We start from the raw sequence: 17,506 nt of genomic DNA, 5'->3' as shown, positions 1-17,506 counted from the left end.
CATGAGCAATCAGTTTGCAGGACTCAGTGAACTACATGAAAAGAGCAAAGAAGAATTCTCCATAATTATAGGAGATTCGCTGGTTGTTGAGGCCTGGTAGAGGTTGGTGTGTTGACCATAGCAAATGGGGAGTTGAGGTCTGGTTGGGTCATGTTACATGTCACACAAGGGAGGTCAGATAGAGTCCCCTCCCCACCACCAGACAGTGACAATAGGGGTGCAGGCCATGGGGGTTCGTCACACCCCAATCTTATAATAGCTGGTCATCAGATCACCAGCCACCAGTCCCCCACAGATATTACTTGAAGAAATTGAATGGACTTATTATATATGAGTATAAGATCCATTTAAAACAAAGTAGCTGAATTTCATTGTTTGGTAAACAGTGAACATGTTGATATCATTGCTATAACAAACATTTTTGAACTTGAAGAACAACAGTCTGATTAGCGATTACAATCTGCCAGACTACAAGTTACAATGATAGACAAAATTTTACTTTTTTTTGTCTCGCAGACCAAGATAGGTGGACCTTATAGTGCTTTTTACGCTGAATTTGAATCTTGTTTTAGATTTTTTTCTATCTGGCATAGTTTTTAAGTGGTAGAGCAATTGAATTTTACAGTAAGTATATTAATCATAAATAAGGCAGGTATTACACTTGAAAACTTACCTCTAGATTGTAGAAATGTACAATTCTTGGCTATATTTAGCCTCAGTAACATCTCTCCTTAGTATCTAGCAGTAGTCTGCTTGTAGTGCTGCTTTTTTATGTCCAAAACTTCCTGGTGAAATCTTTCCCCATGCTCATCTGACTGCCCCCAAGATTTTCAGGATGTCTTAAGTGCGAGTCCAAAGAGTGAATTTTTTGGTCTCATTGCAATTCAGTGCTTTATATGAAGTCTGTAGATCTTTTACAACATTACAGTAGTTTTCTGATCTGGGACTCCCCCCAAAATTTTTGCAAGTTCTCTTAAATGACAGCCATGCCGTTTTCTTTTTAACTTCATTCAGCTCTTCATTGAACTTTTCATCTCAAAGCAATTCCCTGATCTGTGATCCTACAAAAATGCCCTCAATTTTTGCATCACTGATTCTGGGAAATTTATATTATTTTTTTTTTATTTTTCTTTGTCGCTGTCTCCCACGCCTGTGAGGTAGCGCAAGGAAACAGACGAAAGAAATGGCTCAACCCACCCCCACACACATGCACACACTCACACGTCCACACACGCAAACATACACACCCACACATCCCAACATACACACATATATACACACACAGACACACACATATACACACATGCACACAATTCACACTGTCTGCCCCTACTCACCCCCATCGCCACCCCGCCACTCATGGAATAACATCCCCCTCTCCCCCTTATGTGCGCGAGGCAGCGCCAGGAAAAGACAACAAAGGCCCCATTCGCTCACACTCAGTCTCCAGCTGTCATGCAATAATGCCCGAAACCACAGCTCCCTTTCCACATCCAGGCCCCACAGAACTTTCCATGGTTTACCCCAGACGCTTCACATGCCCTGATTCAATCCATTGACAGCACGTCGACCCCGGTATACCACATCGATCCAATTCACTCTATTCCTTGCCCGCCTTTCACCCTCCTGCATGTTCAGGCCACGATCACTCAAAATCTTTTTCACTCCATCTTTCCACCTCCAATTTGGTCTCCCACTTCTCCTCGTTCCCTCCACCTCTGACACATATATCCTCTTGGTCAATCTTTCCTCACTCATTCTCTCCATGTGCCCAAACCATTTCAAAACACCCTCTTCTGCTCTCTCAACCACACTCTTTTTATTTCCACACATCTCTCTTACCCTTACATTACTTACTCGATCAAACCACCTCACACCACACATTGTCCTCAGACATCTCATTTCCATTACATCCACCCTCCTGCACAAAACTCTATCCATAGCCCACGCCTCGCAACCATACAACATTGTTGGAACCACTATTCCTTCAAGCAAAGCCATTTTTGGTTTCGGAGATAATGTTTTCGACTTCCACACATTCCTCAAGGCTCCCAGGATTTTCGCCCCCTCCCCCACCCTATGATTCACTTCTGCTTCCATGGTTCCATCCGCTGCCAGATCCCTTCTCAGATATCTAAAACACTTTACTTCCTCCAGTTTTTCTCCATTCAAACTTACCTCTTAATTGACTTGACCCTCAACCCTACTGTACCTAATAACCTTGCTCTTATTCACATTTACTCTTAACTTTCTTCTTTCACACACTTTACCAAACTCAGTCACCAGCTTCTGCAGTTTCTCACATGAATCAGCCACCAGCGCTGTATCATCAGCGAACAACAACTGACTCACTTCCCAAGCTCTCTCATCCCCAACAGACTGCATACTTGCCCCTCTTTCCAAAACTCTTGCATTCACCTCCCTAACAACCCCATCCATAAACAAATTAAGCAACCATGGAGACATCACACACCCCTGCCGCAAACCTACATTCACTGAGAACCAATCACTTTCTTCGCTTCCTACATGTACACATGCCTTACATCCTTAATAAAAATTTTTCACTGCTTCTAACAACTTGCCTCCCACACCATATATTCTTAGTACCTTCTACAGAGCATCTCTATCAACTCTATCATATGCCTTCTCCAGATCCATAAATGCTACAGACAAATCCATTTGCTTTTCTAAGTATTTCTCACATACATTTTTCAAAGCAAACACCTGATCCACACATCCTCTACCACTTCTGAAACCACACTGCTCTTCCCCAATCTGATGCTCTGTACATGCCTTCACCCTCTCAATCAATACCCTCCCATATAATTTACCAGGAATACTCAACAAACTTATACCTCTGTAATTTGAGCACTCACTTTTATCCCCTTTGCCTTTGTACAATGGCACTATGCAAGCATTCCGCCAATCCTCAGGCACCTCACCATGAATCATACATACTTTAAATAACCTTACCAACCAGTCAACAATACAGTCACCCCCTTTTTTAATAAATTCCACTGCAATACCATCCAAACCTGCTGCCTTGCCGGCTTTCATCTTCAGCAAGGCTTTTACTACCTCTTCTCTGTTTACCAAATCATTTTCCCTAACCCTCTCACTTTGCACACCACCTCGACCAAAACACCCTACATCTGCCACTCTATCATCAAACACATTCAACAAACCTTCAAAATACTCACTCCATCTCCTTCTCACATCACCACTACTTGTTATCACCTCCCCATTAGCGCCCTTCACTGATGTTCCCATTTGCTCCCTTGTCGTACGCTTTTTATTTACCTCCTTCCAGATCATCTTTTTATTCTCCCTAAAGTTTAATGATACTCTCTCACCCCAACTCTCATTTGCCCTCTTTTTCACCTCTTGCACCTTTCTCTTGACCTCCTGTCTCTTTCATTTATACATCTCCCACTCAGTCGCATTTTTTCCCTGCAAAAATCATCCAAATGCCTCTCTCTTCTCTTTCACTAATAATCTTACTTCTTCATCCCAACACTCACTACCCTTTCTAATCAACCCACCTCCCATGCTTCTCATGCCACAAGCATCTTTTGCGCAATCCACCACTGCTTCCCTAAATACATCTCATTCCTCCTCCACTCCCTTTACCTCCTTTGTTCTCACCTTTTTCCATTCTATACTCAGTCTCTCCTGGTACTCCTGACACAAGTCTCCTTCCCAAGCTCACTTACTCTCACCACCCTCTTCACCCCAACATTCTCTCTTCTTTTCTGAAAACCCATACAAATCTTCACCTTCGCCTCCACAAGATAATGATCAGACATCCCTCCAGTTACACCTCTCAGCACATTAACATCCAAAAGTCTCTCTTTCGCACGCCTGTCAATTAACACGTAATCCAATAATGCTCAAATCTGTGAATCCATGGCAGTTTTACCCATACCTTTGAAGTTCTTCATCAACCTGAGCTTAATATGCAAGGGAGGCAGATAAATTTTCTCAGGATCAGCAAGAGGAGGATTGATGACATTTTTCTACAGTGGAGTCAGTGATGTTCATTTTGGCCACACTTTCTTTTCATAATGATTTTTCTTGACCTGGCTGTCCCACTCACAGAGGAAACTACAGAACTTTCTGTAACCAAGTTGCACTCCAAGTTAAAGTGCCACAACCTATAGGTCACCACATGAATTTCACTTAAAGGTCCCATACATAATTTTTTCCAAAAGAAGCTTCACATTATAATATGATTCCTTCATGCTGTGTGAGCCAGAGGAACAGAAGGGAACTTATTTCATTTGTGGAGTACAACAGCTTTCAAGCTTACTTTAGATGAGTCAGTGAACAAGCACCACTCATCTGTGCTATATTCTTGGCCAAGTGCCTCCATAACAGAACAAACTTCATTGCAAAAGACCAGACCATCTTTAAGGGTGAATTTTTTTTTTTGAAAATGACATGGTTATCATCATAAAAACAAACTTTAATTTAATTCTGGAGAAGTTTCCAGCCTTAAACTTGGAACCCAAAAGTTTGACTTGCTTCTTAGGCAAATTTGAATTGCGGATGAGATCATTAAGATCTTGACAAATGTGTTTCGCTTGAAGAACAGCTTGCTTCCAATGTTGGATCCATATTGTCCTTTACTGGGTCTACTTTCTCATCACCAGACTCATCGTCACCCAGTGTCTTGTTTCTTGGAGGCTTTGGCACAAGTAATTCCTGTCTGTGAGGTACTGGCCTCATAGCAGATGGTAAATTAGGATATTTGACAGTATGTTTGGATTTTGATGTTATACCATTTATATTTGTCAGGCAGAAGTAGCAATCAGAAGCATGATCTTTGGGTTCTCTCCAAGCCATAGGAATGGCAGAAGGCATATGTCATGAATCTTTTTCCTGTGACACAACAAATATGGGGGCCATCTTTTATCCTGGTCACCCACTTTAAACTGAATTAATGCTCATAGCATTTTTTAATGATGGGTGTGAAATTCCATCTTTGTGATATGAATGTCATTTCACTGCAGATTTAGCACAAAGAATTTGGACTGTTTACACAGTTTCTCTGCATTGTAATGGTGGATGGGGTATCAGCACAACACTTGAATGCACAAAAACATAGTCTGTCAACAGAGTGGAAAAGACTGTTTACACATTGAGTTCTAGCCTGCAACTGACAGAGAAATGCTACTGAGAAGTAGGCACTGTTTGAATGTCACAACATTTCCAGTTGTTTTTCTGCAGGCCCCTGGTGACTCATTTATCTAGCCTTATGCTTTCAGAAAGCTCATGCACTTCACAAACTATGAAAATAGCTGTGTTAAACTTTTTGTTTCAAATGCTTTGTAGAGCACTGGTACTATATACTGTCTGGAATGATATGCAAGTATGGTGGAACAAAAAACTATGGGTGATAGAGGAATTCTGAAAACATATCAGGATTCATTTTGTAGAAATACACAAGAAACATGTTTTTTCCATGGAACAAAATCTTTGTTTACCAGTGAGCTATTAATGATTTTAGAATTAGTAATTTGATATGAGATTGTGAGATATAGGAATAAAAAGGGAAATGCATGGTGGATGAAAGAGATTAGAAATGCTTTGGAAGAGAAGGAAAAGGCATATGGTAGATTGCTTGAAGGGGATGTACCAGTGGATGTTTCGCACAGGAGTGGGGAAGAATGTAAGATGTGTAAGCTGAATGCTAAGAAGCTGATAGACGAAAGCAAAGAAAGAGTAGATGCTGATTTTGGAAGAAATTTTCAGTGAAAAGTTTAGGGAAAATAAGAAATCATACTGGAAGAAGATGAAAAAGGAAAGAGGTGAATGAAACACTGGAAATATTAATATGAGAAGTAAGGAAGGGGTGTTGCCAAATCAAAAGGAGGGACTGAAAGGAGGATGGAAAGAGTATTTTGAAGAACTGATGAATGTGGGAAAAGAGGAGGCAGCAGTTGTTACATGCATGGGAATGGAGAAGGGAAGGAAGAGGATACAAAAGTAGCATCCTGTAGCAGAGGGAGGTAAGAAGGGCAGTAATAAGGCTGAAGATAGGAAAGTCACCTCGAGTGGATGGGATTATGGATGAAATGCTGAAGTATGGAGGAGAAAGTGTGATAGAGTGGATGCATCTTATGTGTGATTTAGTATGGAAACAGAAGGTTGTGCCTAAGGATTGAATGGAAGATATTATTATTTTATTCATTGGAAAAGATGCTAAGGATGTATGTAGCAATTATTTATGTTATTTATTTATTCATTATACTTTGTCGCTGTCTCCCGCCTTAGTGAGGTAGCGCAAGGAAACAGATGAAAGACTGGCCCAACCCACCCACATACACATGTATATTCATACTTGCTACCTTCATTCATTCCTGTTGCCACCCCACCACACATGAAATGACAACCCCCTCCCCCCACACGTGCGCGAGGTAGCGCTAGGAAAAGACAACAAAGGTCACATTCATTCACAGTCTCTATCTGTCATGTATAATGCACCGAAACCACATCTCCCTTTCCACATCCAGGCTCCACAAAACATTCCATGGTTTATCCCAGACACTTAACATTCCCTGGTTCAATCCATTGACAGCATGTCGATCCCAGTATACTACATCATTCCAATTCACTCTATTCCTTGCACACCTTTCACCCTCCTGCATGTTCAGGCCCCAGTCACTCAAAATCTTTTTCACTCCATCTTCCCACCTCCAATTTGGTCTCCAACTTCTCCTCGTTCCCTCCACCTCTGACACATATATTCTCTTTGTCAATCTTTCCTCACTCTTTCTCTCCATGTGACCAAACCATTTCAAAACACCCTCTTCTGCTCTCTCAACCACTCTTTTTATTACCACACATCTCTCTTACCCTTTCATTACTTTCTCGATCAAACCACCTCACTCCACATATTGTCCTCAAACCTCATTTCTAACACATCCACCCTCCTCCGCACAACTCTATCTATAGCCCATGCCTCGAAACCATATAACATTGTTGGAACCACTGTTCCCTTAAACATACCTATTTTTGCTTTCTGAGATAATGTTCTCGCCCTCCACACATTTTTCAATGCTTCCAGAATTTTCGCCCCCTCCCCACCCTGTGACTCACTTCCGCTTCCATGGTTCCATCTGTTGCCAAATCCACTCCCAGATATCTAAAACACTGCAGTTCCTCCAGTTTTTCTCCATTCAAACTTACCACCCAATTGACTTGCCCCTCAACCCTACTGTACCTAATAACCTTGCTCTTATTCACATTTACTCTCAGCTTTCTTCTTTCACACACTTTACCAAACTCAGTCACCAGCTTCTGTAGTTTCTCACTCGAATCAGCCACCAGCACTGTATCATCAGTGAACAACAACTGACTCACTTCCCAAGCTCTCTCATCCACATCAGACTGCATACTTGCCCCTCTTTCCGAAACTCTTGCATTCACCTCCCTAACAACCCCATCCATAAACAAATTAAACAACCATGGAGACATCACACACCCCTGCCACAAACTGACATTCATTGGTAACCAATCAATTTCCTCTCTTCCTACTTTTACACATGCCTTACATCCTCGATAAAAACTTTTCACTGCTTTTAGCAACTTGTCTACCACACCATATACTCTTAATACCTTCCTCAGAGCATCTCTATCAACTCTATCATATTCCTTCTTCAGATCCATAGATGCTACATACAAATCCATTTGTTTTTCTTAGCATTTCTTGCTGCTTTTCCCCAATCTGATGTTCTATACATGCCTTCACCCTGTCAGTAAACACCCTCCTCTATAGTTTCCCAGGAATACTCAACAAATTTATACCTCTGAATTTGAACACTCGCCTTTATCCCCTTTGCCTTTGTACAATAGCATTATGCATGCATTCTGCTAATCCTCAGGCACTTCACCATGAGCCATACATACATTGAATATCCTCACCAACCAGTGAACAATACAGTCACCCCCTTTTTTAATAAATTCCACTGCAATACCATCCAAACCCACTGCCTTGCCAGCTTTCATCTTCCGCAAATCTTTCACTACCTCTTCTGTGTTTACCAAATTATAAGGGAATAAATCTGTTAAGTATACCAGGAAAAGTGTATGCAAGAATGTTGATTGATGGTGATGGAAGTGACTGCATGCAGAATAAGAGGAACAAGGGTGTTCTAGGAAAGGCAAGGAATGTATGGATCAAATTTTTGTAGTAAAGATGACTGGAAAAGTATTTAGCGAAAGGTAAGAAGTTGTATGTAGCTTTTATGGATCTGAAGAAAGCGCATGACAGAGTCAAGTGGAATACTTTATGGGATACGTGTTAAGGATATATGGGGTAGGGGGACAGCTGTTGGATGGTGTGAAAGCCTTTGATAGAGGAGCAAATGCATGTGTAAGAGTAGATGAAGAGTTGAGCAAAATGTAAGAGTAAATGGAGAGTTGAGCAAAAATTTTGATATACAGATAGGTGTTAGACAGGGCTGTGTGATGTTGCCATGCCTTTTTAATATATATGTGGATGGAGAGACAAGAGAGATGAAAGCAAAACTAGGGAAAGTGGGTGCTGAGATGGAGTGTAGTGATGAGATATGATGGCTAGTAGCAATCCTGTTTGTGGATGATTCTGTGTTGTTTGCTGAGAGTTAAGAGGAGTTGCAGAAGGTTGAAAATGTTTTTCATGATTTGTGTAAACAGAAGAGATTGAAGGTAAATGCAAGTAAAAGTAGAGTAATGGTGTTTGAAAGGAAACAGAGTGAAATTATAGATTTTACAAAACCCTGTATAGTGAAAGAAGAAATGTACTAAATTGTGTTTTGGATATGGGTGTAGAAACTTTGAAGGAGGTGAGAGAATTTAAATATTTAGGAACAATCTTGGGTAAGTTTGATGATATGGAAGGAGAGATAAGGGACAGAGCAGTACAGGGTAGAAGAGTCCCTTAATAGAATGATGAAGGGTAGAGGTGTAAGTATGGAAGTGAAGAGAGGATTAAGGGACAACATAGTCCTCCCAACCCTGACCTATGCAGCTGAAACATTGACATGGAATGAGTCACAGGTAAAGAACTCAAGGCTGTGGAAATGAGCTGTTTGAGAGGAGCATATGGCATGATTAGTTGGAATGAAGAAAGAAATGAAGGGGTGTATGAGCAATTTGGTATGGCAAGGAATGTAAAGGAAAGGAATTGTGGAGTGGTAGAATGGGTGAAACGCAATAGTTTAAGGTGGTTTGGGCATTTGGAAAGAATGTAAAACTGGGAGTTTACAAGGAGAGTTTATGATAGTGCAATTAAAGGGGTTGTATAGTGCAATTAAGGGGGTTGAAGTGAGAGGAGAACCATCTGTGACATCATCAAATAGAGTGGAAGAATATTGGAGGGATAGAAATTGTGGAAGAATGCATGGAATGATGTATGCGAGGGAGGCATGTAAGAACAGGGATAGGGAGAGACTTTTACTGTGGCCTTGATAGGAGTTCCCAAAGGGAACAGACATCAAATATATAGGTATATAGATAGATAGGTATGTATATTTGCGTGTGTGGACGTATGTATATACATGTGTATGGGGGTGGGTTGGGCCATTTCTTTCGTCTGTTTCCTTGCACTACCTCGCAAACGCGGGAGACAGCGACAAAGCAAAAAAAAAAAATAGATAGATAGATATTCTTTTGCCCGTAGAAAGGAAGCTTACCATACAGACCTTCATATTAGGTTTTAGAGCACTACTTTATTTGATGTGTCCTGTCCTTTCAAACATATAGAAACTTATCTTTGTATAACCATATGTATTTCCTTGCACTCCAGAGCAGGTTGAGTGAAGAGTTTGAATATATATCTATTAGTGATGATTATTTTTTTTCGTAATATTTAAGCAAGACATATGAAGTAGCCACAGAAACTACAGAAATGATTGTGGAGCCAGGTTGTGGATAGGAGTCATTTCAGTTCATTATATATGACAGCTTGAGAATGGATGTGAGCAATTGAGGTCCTTTATTTGTCTTTAGTGGATGTTAAATCTGACTCCCACCTTGATACGTGTTTGCTATGGCAAACATGTATGAACAAAAAATATGTTTTTTTCACAGCAAAAGAGTTTTAAATATTTTTTTTGGAATTATTTAGTGTCATATTATCTGTTGGGGAGGAGAGAGCTTGGGAAGTGAGTCAGTTGTTGTTCGCTGATGATACAGCGCTGGTGGCTGATTCATGTGAGAAACTGCAGAAGCTGGTGACTGAGTTTGGTAAAGTGTGTGAAAGAAGAAAGTTAAGAGTAAATGTGAATAAGAGCAAGGTTATTAGGTACAGTAGGGGTGAGGGTCAAGTCAATTGGGAGGTGAGTTTGAATGGAGAAAAACTGGAGGAAGTGAAGTGTTTTAGATATCTGGGAGTGGATCTGGCAGCGGATGGAACCATGGAAGCGGAAGTGGATCATAGGGTGGGGGAGGGGGCGAAAATTCTGGGAGCCTTGAAGAATGTGTGGAAGTCGAGAACATTATCTCGGAAAGCAAAAATGGGTATGTTTGAAGGAATAGTGGTTCCAACAATGTTGTATGGTTGCGAGGCGTGGGCTATGGATAGAGTGGTGCGCAGGAGGATGGATGTGCTGGAAATGAGATGTTTGAGGACAATGTGTGGTGTGAGGTGGTTTGATCGAGTAAGTAACGTAAGGGTAAGAGAGATGTGTGGAAATAAAAAGAGCGTGGTTGAGAGAGCAGAAGAGGGTGTTTTGAAATGGTTTGGGCACATGGAGAGAATGAGTGAGGAAAGATTGACCAAGAGGATATATGTGTCGGAGGTGGAGGGAACGAGGAGAAGAGGGAGACCAAATTGGAGGTGGAAAGATGGAGTGAAGAAGATTTTGTGTGATCGGGGCCTGAACATGCAGGAGGGTGAAAGGAGGGCAAGGAATAGAGTGAATTGGAGCGATGTGGTATACCGGGGTTGACGTGCTGTCAGTGGATTGAATCAGGGCATGTGAAGCGTCTGGGGTAAACCATGGAAAGCTGTGTAGGTATGTATATTTGCGTGTGTGGACGTATGTATATACATGTGTATGGGGGTGGGTTGGGCCATTTCTTTCGTCTGTTTCCTTGCGCTACCTCGCAAGCGCGGGAGACAGTGGCAAAAAAAAAACAATATCAGATTACGTCTATTTGATTTCAAGGCTTAGTAAAACATGTTACCAAAGAATAGCATGTTTACTAACAATAGTATGGTTAGTTGGTTTTCATAAGTAACTATTAACTAAAAAAATAATTTAGGTTCAATTTGCAGGTCCTGCACTGTATGGCATAGCAACTGCTGGTGCTATGGGCAACATTACTTTCACGTGAGTTTTAACTTGAGTGTATAGGAGTATGTTTGTATCAGAGTTCTAGATAGACCAGTGTGTTTCATACAGGAAATGTGGGTGTATGAACAGTGATTTTGTGTAAACACATATGAAATACAGAGGTTTGTGGTACAGTCATGTATATGGTACCTATCTATTTTAGATAATGTGTACAGTATGAGGAGGGAGATGTACACTTAAGGGTGTCCCGTCTGTGGAACATTTTATTACAATATTTTAAACTTATATGTACTGTCATCATTAAGAATTTCATTAGGAAGCTTATTCTATTCATCTACTACTATAATATTATGAAATAATATTTCTTATCTTTCCTAATAATTCTCTTGGATACTTTCTCATAATTCTCTGGAATACTTTCTTATGTCCTCTTATTGTTCTATTCTATTATACGTTTGATGCTGTCTCCTGCGTTAGTGAGGTAGGGCAAGGAAACAGACAAAAGAAAGGCCCAACCCACCCATATACACATGTATATTCCTATGAGTCCATGGGGAAAATGAAACACGATACGTTCCCAAGTGCACTTTCGTGTAATAATCGCATCATCAGGGGAGACACAAGAGAGAAATATAACAGTCAGTTATATTTCGAAGATACGAAGCTAGCTTCGTCTCTTCAATGTATATCAACTGACTTATATTTCTCTCTTGTGTCTCCCCTGATGATGCGATTATTACACGAAAGTGCACTTTGGAACTTATCGGGTTTCATTTTCCCCCGTGGACTCAGGAATATCTTGATCACGTGCAAAATTGTGATCCTTTCCAACACATGTATATACATACACATCCACACACGCACATATGCATACCTATACATTTCAACATATACATGTACATACACAGACATATATACACCTGTACATAATTCATACGTGCTGCCTTTATTCATTCCCATCGCCACCCCGCCACACATGAAATGACAACTCCCTCCCCCGCGCATGCATGCGAGGCAGCGCTAGGAAAAGACAACAAAGGCCACATTCATTCACAGTCTCTAGCTGTCATGTATAATGCACCGAAACCACAGCTTCCTTTCCACATCCAGTCCCCACAAAACTTTCCATGGTTTACCCCAGATGCTTCACATGCCCTGGTTCAATCCATTGACAGCACATCGACTCCGGTATACCACATCCTTCCAATTCACTCTATTCATTGCCTGCCTTTCACCCTCCTGCATGTTCAGACCCCAATCACTCAAAATCATTTTCACTCCATCTTTCCACCTCCAGTTTGGTCTCCCACTTCTCCTAGTTCCCTCCACCTCTGACACATATATCCTCTTGGTCAATCTTTCCTCACTCATTCTCTCCATGTGACCAAACCATTTCAAAACACCCTCTTCTGCTCTCTCAACCACACTCTTTTTATTACCACGCATCTCTCTTGCCCTTTTATTACTTACTTGATCAAACCATGTCACACCACATATTGTCCTCAATCATCTCATTTCCAACACATCCACTCTCCTCTGCTCAACTCTATCTATAGCCCACGCCTCGCAACCATATACTATTGTTAGAACCAATATTCCTTCAAACATACCCATTTTTGCTTTCCGAGATAATGTTTTCGCCTTCCACACATTTTTCAACGCTCCCAGCACTTTTGCCCCCTCCCCCACCCTGTGACTCACTTCCACTTCCATGGTTCCATCCACTGCCAAATCCACTCCCAGATATCTAAAACACTTTACTTCCTCCAGTTTTTCTCCATTCAAATTTACCTCCCAGCCAAATCCACTCCCAGATATCTAAAACACTTTACTTCCTACAGTTTTTCTACATTCAAACTTACCTCCCAATTGACTTGTCCCTCAACCCTACTGTACCTAATAACCTTGCTCTTATTCACATTTACTCTCAGCTTTCTTCTTTCACACACTTTACCGAACTCAATCACCAGTTTCTGCAGTTTCTCACATGAATCAGCCACCAGCACTGTATCATCAACGAACAACAACTGACTCACTTCCCAAGCTCTCTCATCCACAACAGACTGCACACGTGCCCCTCTTTCTAAAACTCTTGCATTCACCTCCCTAACAACCCCATCCATAAACAAATTAAACAACCATGGAGACATCACACAACCCTGCCGCAACCCGACATTCACTTAGAACCAATCATTTTCCTCTCTTCCTACTCGTACACATGCCGTACATCCTCGATAAAATCTTTTCACTGCTTCTAACAACTTGCCTCCCACATCATATATTCTTATATTATATTATCATATTTTGCTTTGTTGCTGTCTCCCGTGTTAGCGCGGTAGCGCAAGGAAACGGACGAAAGAATGGCCCAACCCACCCATATGCAAATGTATATACATACGCGTCCACACACAAATATACATACCTATACATGTCAACATATACATATATATACACACACAGACATATACATATATACACATGTACATAATTCATACTGTCTGCCTTTATTCATTCCCATCGCCACCTCACCACACATGGAGTAACAACCCCCTCCCCCTCATGTGTGCGAGGTAGCGCTAGGAAAGACAACAAAGGCCCCATTCGTTCACACTCAGTCTCTAGCTGTCATGTAATAATGCACCGAAACCACAGCTCCCTTTCCACATCCAGGCCCCACAGAACTTTCCATGGTTTACCCCAGACGCTTCACATGCCCTGGTTCAATCCATTGACAGCATGTCGACCCCGGTATACCACATCGTTCCAATTCACTCTATTCCTTGCACGCCTTTCACCCTCCTGCATGTTCAGACCCCGATCACTCAAAATCTTTTTCTCTCCATCTTTCCATCTCCATTTTGGTCTCCCACTTCTCCTCGTTCCCTCCACCTCTGATACATATATCCTCTTGGTCAGTCTTTCCTCACTCATTCTCTCCATGAGACCAAACCATTTCAAAACACCCTCTTCTGCTCTCTCAACCACACTCTTTTTTTTACCACACATCTCTCTTACCCTATTATTACTTAATCGATCAAACCACCTCACACCACATATTGTCCTCAAACATCTCATTTCCAGCACATCCACCCTCCTGTGCACAACTCTATCCATAGCCCATGCCTCACAACCATACAACATTGTTGGAACCATTATTCCTTCAAACATAGCCATTTTTGCTTTCCGAGATAATGTTCTCGACTTCCAAACATTCTTCAAGGCTCCCAGAATTTTCGCCCCCTCATCCACCCTATGATTCACTTCCGCTTCCATGGTTCCATCCGTTGCCAAATCCACTCCCAGATATCTAAAACACTTCACTTCCTCCAGTTTTTCTCCATTTAAACTTACATCCCAATTGACTTGACCCTCAACCCTACTGTACCTAATAACCTTGCTCTTATTCACATTTACTCTCAACTTTCTTCTTTCACACACTTTACCAAACTCAGTCACAAGCTTCGGCAGTTTCTCACATGAATCAGCCACCAGCGCTGTATCATCAGCGAACAACAACTGACTCACTTCCCAAGCTCTCTCATGCACAACAGACTGCATACTTGCCCCTCTTTCCAAAACTCTTGCATTCACCTCCCTAACAACCCCATCCATAAACAAATTAAACAACCATGGAGACATCACACACCCCTGCCGCAAACCTACATTTACTGAGAACCAATCACTTTTCTCTCTTCCTACACGTACACATGCCTTACATTCTCGATATAAACTTTTCACTGCTTCTAACAACTTGCCTCCCACACCATATATTCTTAATACCTTCCACAGAGCAGCTCTATCAACTCTATCATATGCCTTCTCCAGATCCATAAATGCTACATACAAATCCCTTTGCTTTTCTAAGTATTTCTCACATACATTCTTCAAAGCAAACACCTGATCCACACATCCTCTACCACCTCTGAAACCACACTGCTCTTCCACAATCTGATGCTCTGTACATGCCTTCACCCTCTCAATCAATACCCTCCCATATAATTTACCAGGAATACTCAACAAACTTATACCTCTGTAATTTGAGCACTCACTCTTATCCCCTTTGCCTTTGTACAATGGCACTATGCAAGCATTCCGCCAATCCTCAGGCACCTCACCATGAATCATACATACATTAAATAACCTTACCAACCAGTCAACAATACAGTCACCCCCTTTTTCAATAAATTCCACTGCAATACCATCCAAACCCGCTGCCTTGCTGGCTTTCATCTTCAGCAATGCTTTTACTACCTCTTCTCTGTTTACCAAATCATTTTCCCTAACCCTCTCACTTTGCACACCACCTCGACCAAAACACCCTATATCTGCCACTCTATCATCAAACACATTTAACAAACCTTCAAAATACTCACTCCATCTCCTTCTCACATCACCACTACTTGTTATCACCTCCCCATTAGCCCCTTTCACTGAAGTTCCCATTTATTCCCTTGTCTTATGCAAATCTTCAAAGTACTCACTCAGTCTCCTTCTTTCTTCATCACTGTTTGTTATTACCTCCTCATTTGCCACCTTCACTGATTTTCTCATTTTTTCTCTTGTCTTGCACTCTTTATTTATCTCCTTCCAAAACATGTTTTTATTCTCCGTAAAATTTAATGATATTCTCTCACCCCAGCTCTCGTTTGCCCTCTTTTTCACCTGTTGTACCTTTCTCTTGTCCTCCTGCCCCTTTCTTTTATGTATCTCCCAGTTATCTGCACTACTTCCATGCAAAAATTGTCCAAATGCCTCTTTCTTCTTTTTCACTAACAATCTTACTTCTTCATCCCACCACTCACTACCCTTTCTAATCTGCCCACCTCCCACTTTTCTCATGCCATAGGCATCTTTTGTGCAAGCCATCACTGCTTCCCATTCCTTCCACACTCCCTTTATGTCATTTGCTCTCACCTTTTCCCTTTCTGCACTTAATCTCTCCTGGTGCTTCCTCACTCAAGTCTCCTTTTCGAGCTTCGTTACCCTCATTACTCTCTTCTCCCCAACATTCTCTCTTCTTTTCTGAAAACCTGTACAGAAGTTCTCTTTAGCTTTCACAAGATAGTGATCAGACATCCCTCTAGCTTCCCTTCTCAACACATTAACATTCAAAAGTCTCTCTTTCACGCGCCTATCAATTAACACGTGATCCAATAATACTTTCTGGCCATCTCTGTTTCTCACATATGTATCCTTACGTAAATGTCTCTTTTTAAACCAGGATTGCCCAATCACCAGTACGTTTTTCAGCACACAAATCCATAAGCTTTTCACCATATCCATTTACAACACTGAACGACCATGTACACCAATTATACCCTCAGCTGCCTCATTACTCACCTTTGCATTCAAATCACCCTTCACTATAACCTGGTCTGTGCATCAAAACTGCTAACACACTCACTCAACTGCTCCTAAAACACTTGCCTCTCATGATCTTTCTTTTCATGACCAGGTTCATTGGCACCAATGATCACCCATCTCTCTTCATCCACTTTCAGTTTTACCCATATCAATCTAGAGTTTACTTTCTTACACTCTAACACATATTCCAACAACTCCTGTTTCAGGAGTAGTGCTCCTCCTTCCTTTGCTCTTGTCATCTCACCAACCTCTGACTTTACTCCCATGACATTCTCAAACCACTCTTCCCCTTTACCTTTGAGCTTCGTTTCACCCAGAACCAAAACATCCAGGTTCCTTTCCTGAAGCATAGTATCTCTCTCTCCTTTTTTCTCACCTTGGTTACATCCACACACATTTAGACACCCCAATGTGAGCTTTTGAGAAGGATGAGCACTCCCTGCATGACTCCTTCTGTTTACAGCCCCTTTTAGAAATTTAAATACAAGGAAGGGAGGTTTCTAGCCCTCTGCTTCTGCCCCCTTTAGTTGCTTTCTACGACATGGGGGGAATATGTGGGCTATAGATAGGGAGACAGCGACAAAGTATAAAAAAAAAAAAAAAAAAAAAAGAAAAAAGATAGGGTTGTGTGGTGTGTGGTGGTTTGAGTGCGTAAGTAGTGAAAGGGTGAGTGAGATGTGTGGTAATAAATAGAGTGGGGTTGAGAGATCAGAAGAGGTTGTGTTGAGATGTTTGGACATATCGAGAGAATGAGTGAAGATAGGTTGATAAAGAGGATATATGAGTCAGAGGTGGAGGGAACAAGGAGAAGTGGGAGACCAAATTGGAGGTGGAAGGATGGAGTGAAGAAGGTTTTGAGC

At 41.5% G+C, this 17,506-nt stretch overlaps 1 protein-coding gene across 1 annotated transcript in view; it reads left to right on the top strand.

Annotated features, from left to right (window-relative positions):
* Positions 1 to 17,506, top strand: part of LOC139763309 (sodium/hydrogen exchanger 2-like) — a 378,447-nt gene that overhangs the window by 113,017 nt on the left and 247,924 nt on the right. Inside the window, exon 8 of the mRNA XM_071689332.1 lies at positions 11,264 to 11,318. Within this exon, the coding sequence (XP_071545433.1) occupies positions 11,264 to 11,318 (55 nt within the window). The remainder of the gene's footprint in view (positions 1 to 11,263; positions 11,319 to 17,506) is intronic.

The sequence above is a fragment of the Panulirus ornatus genome, chromosome 46 (assembly GCF_036320965.1).
Source record: "Panulirus ornatus isolate Po-2019 chromosome 46, ASM3632096v1, whole genome shotgun sequence".
NCBI classification, from domain to species: domain Eukaryota; kingdom Metazoa; phylum Arthropoda; class Malacostraca; order Decapoda; family Palinuridae; genus Panulirus; species Panulirus ornatus.
The sequence above is the reverse complement of the archived record's forward strand: the minus strand, read 5'-3'. Positions and strand labels throughout refer to the sequence as shown.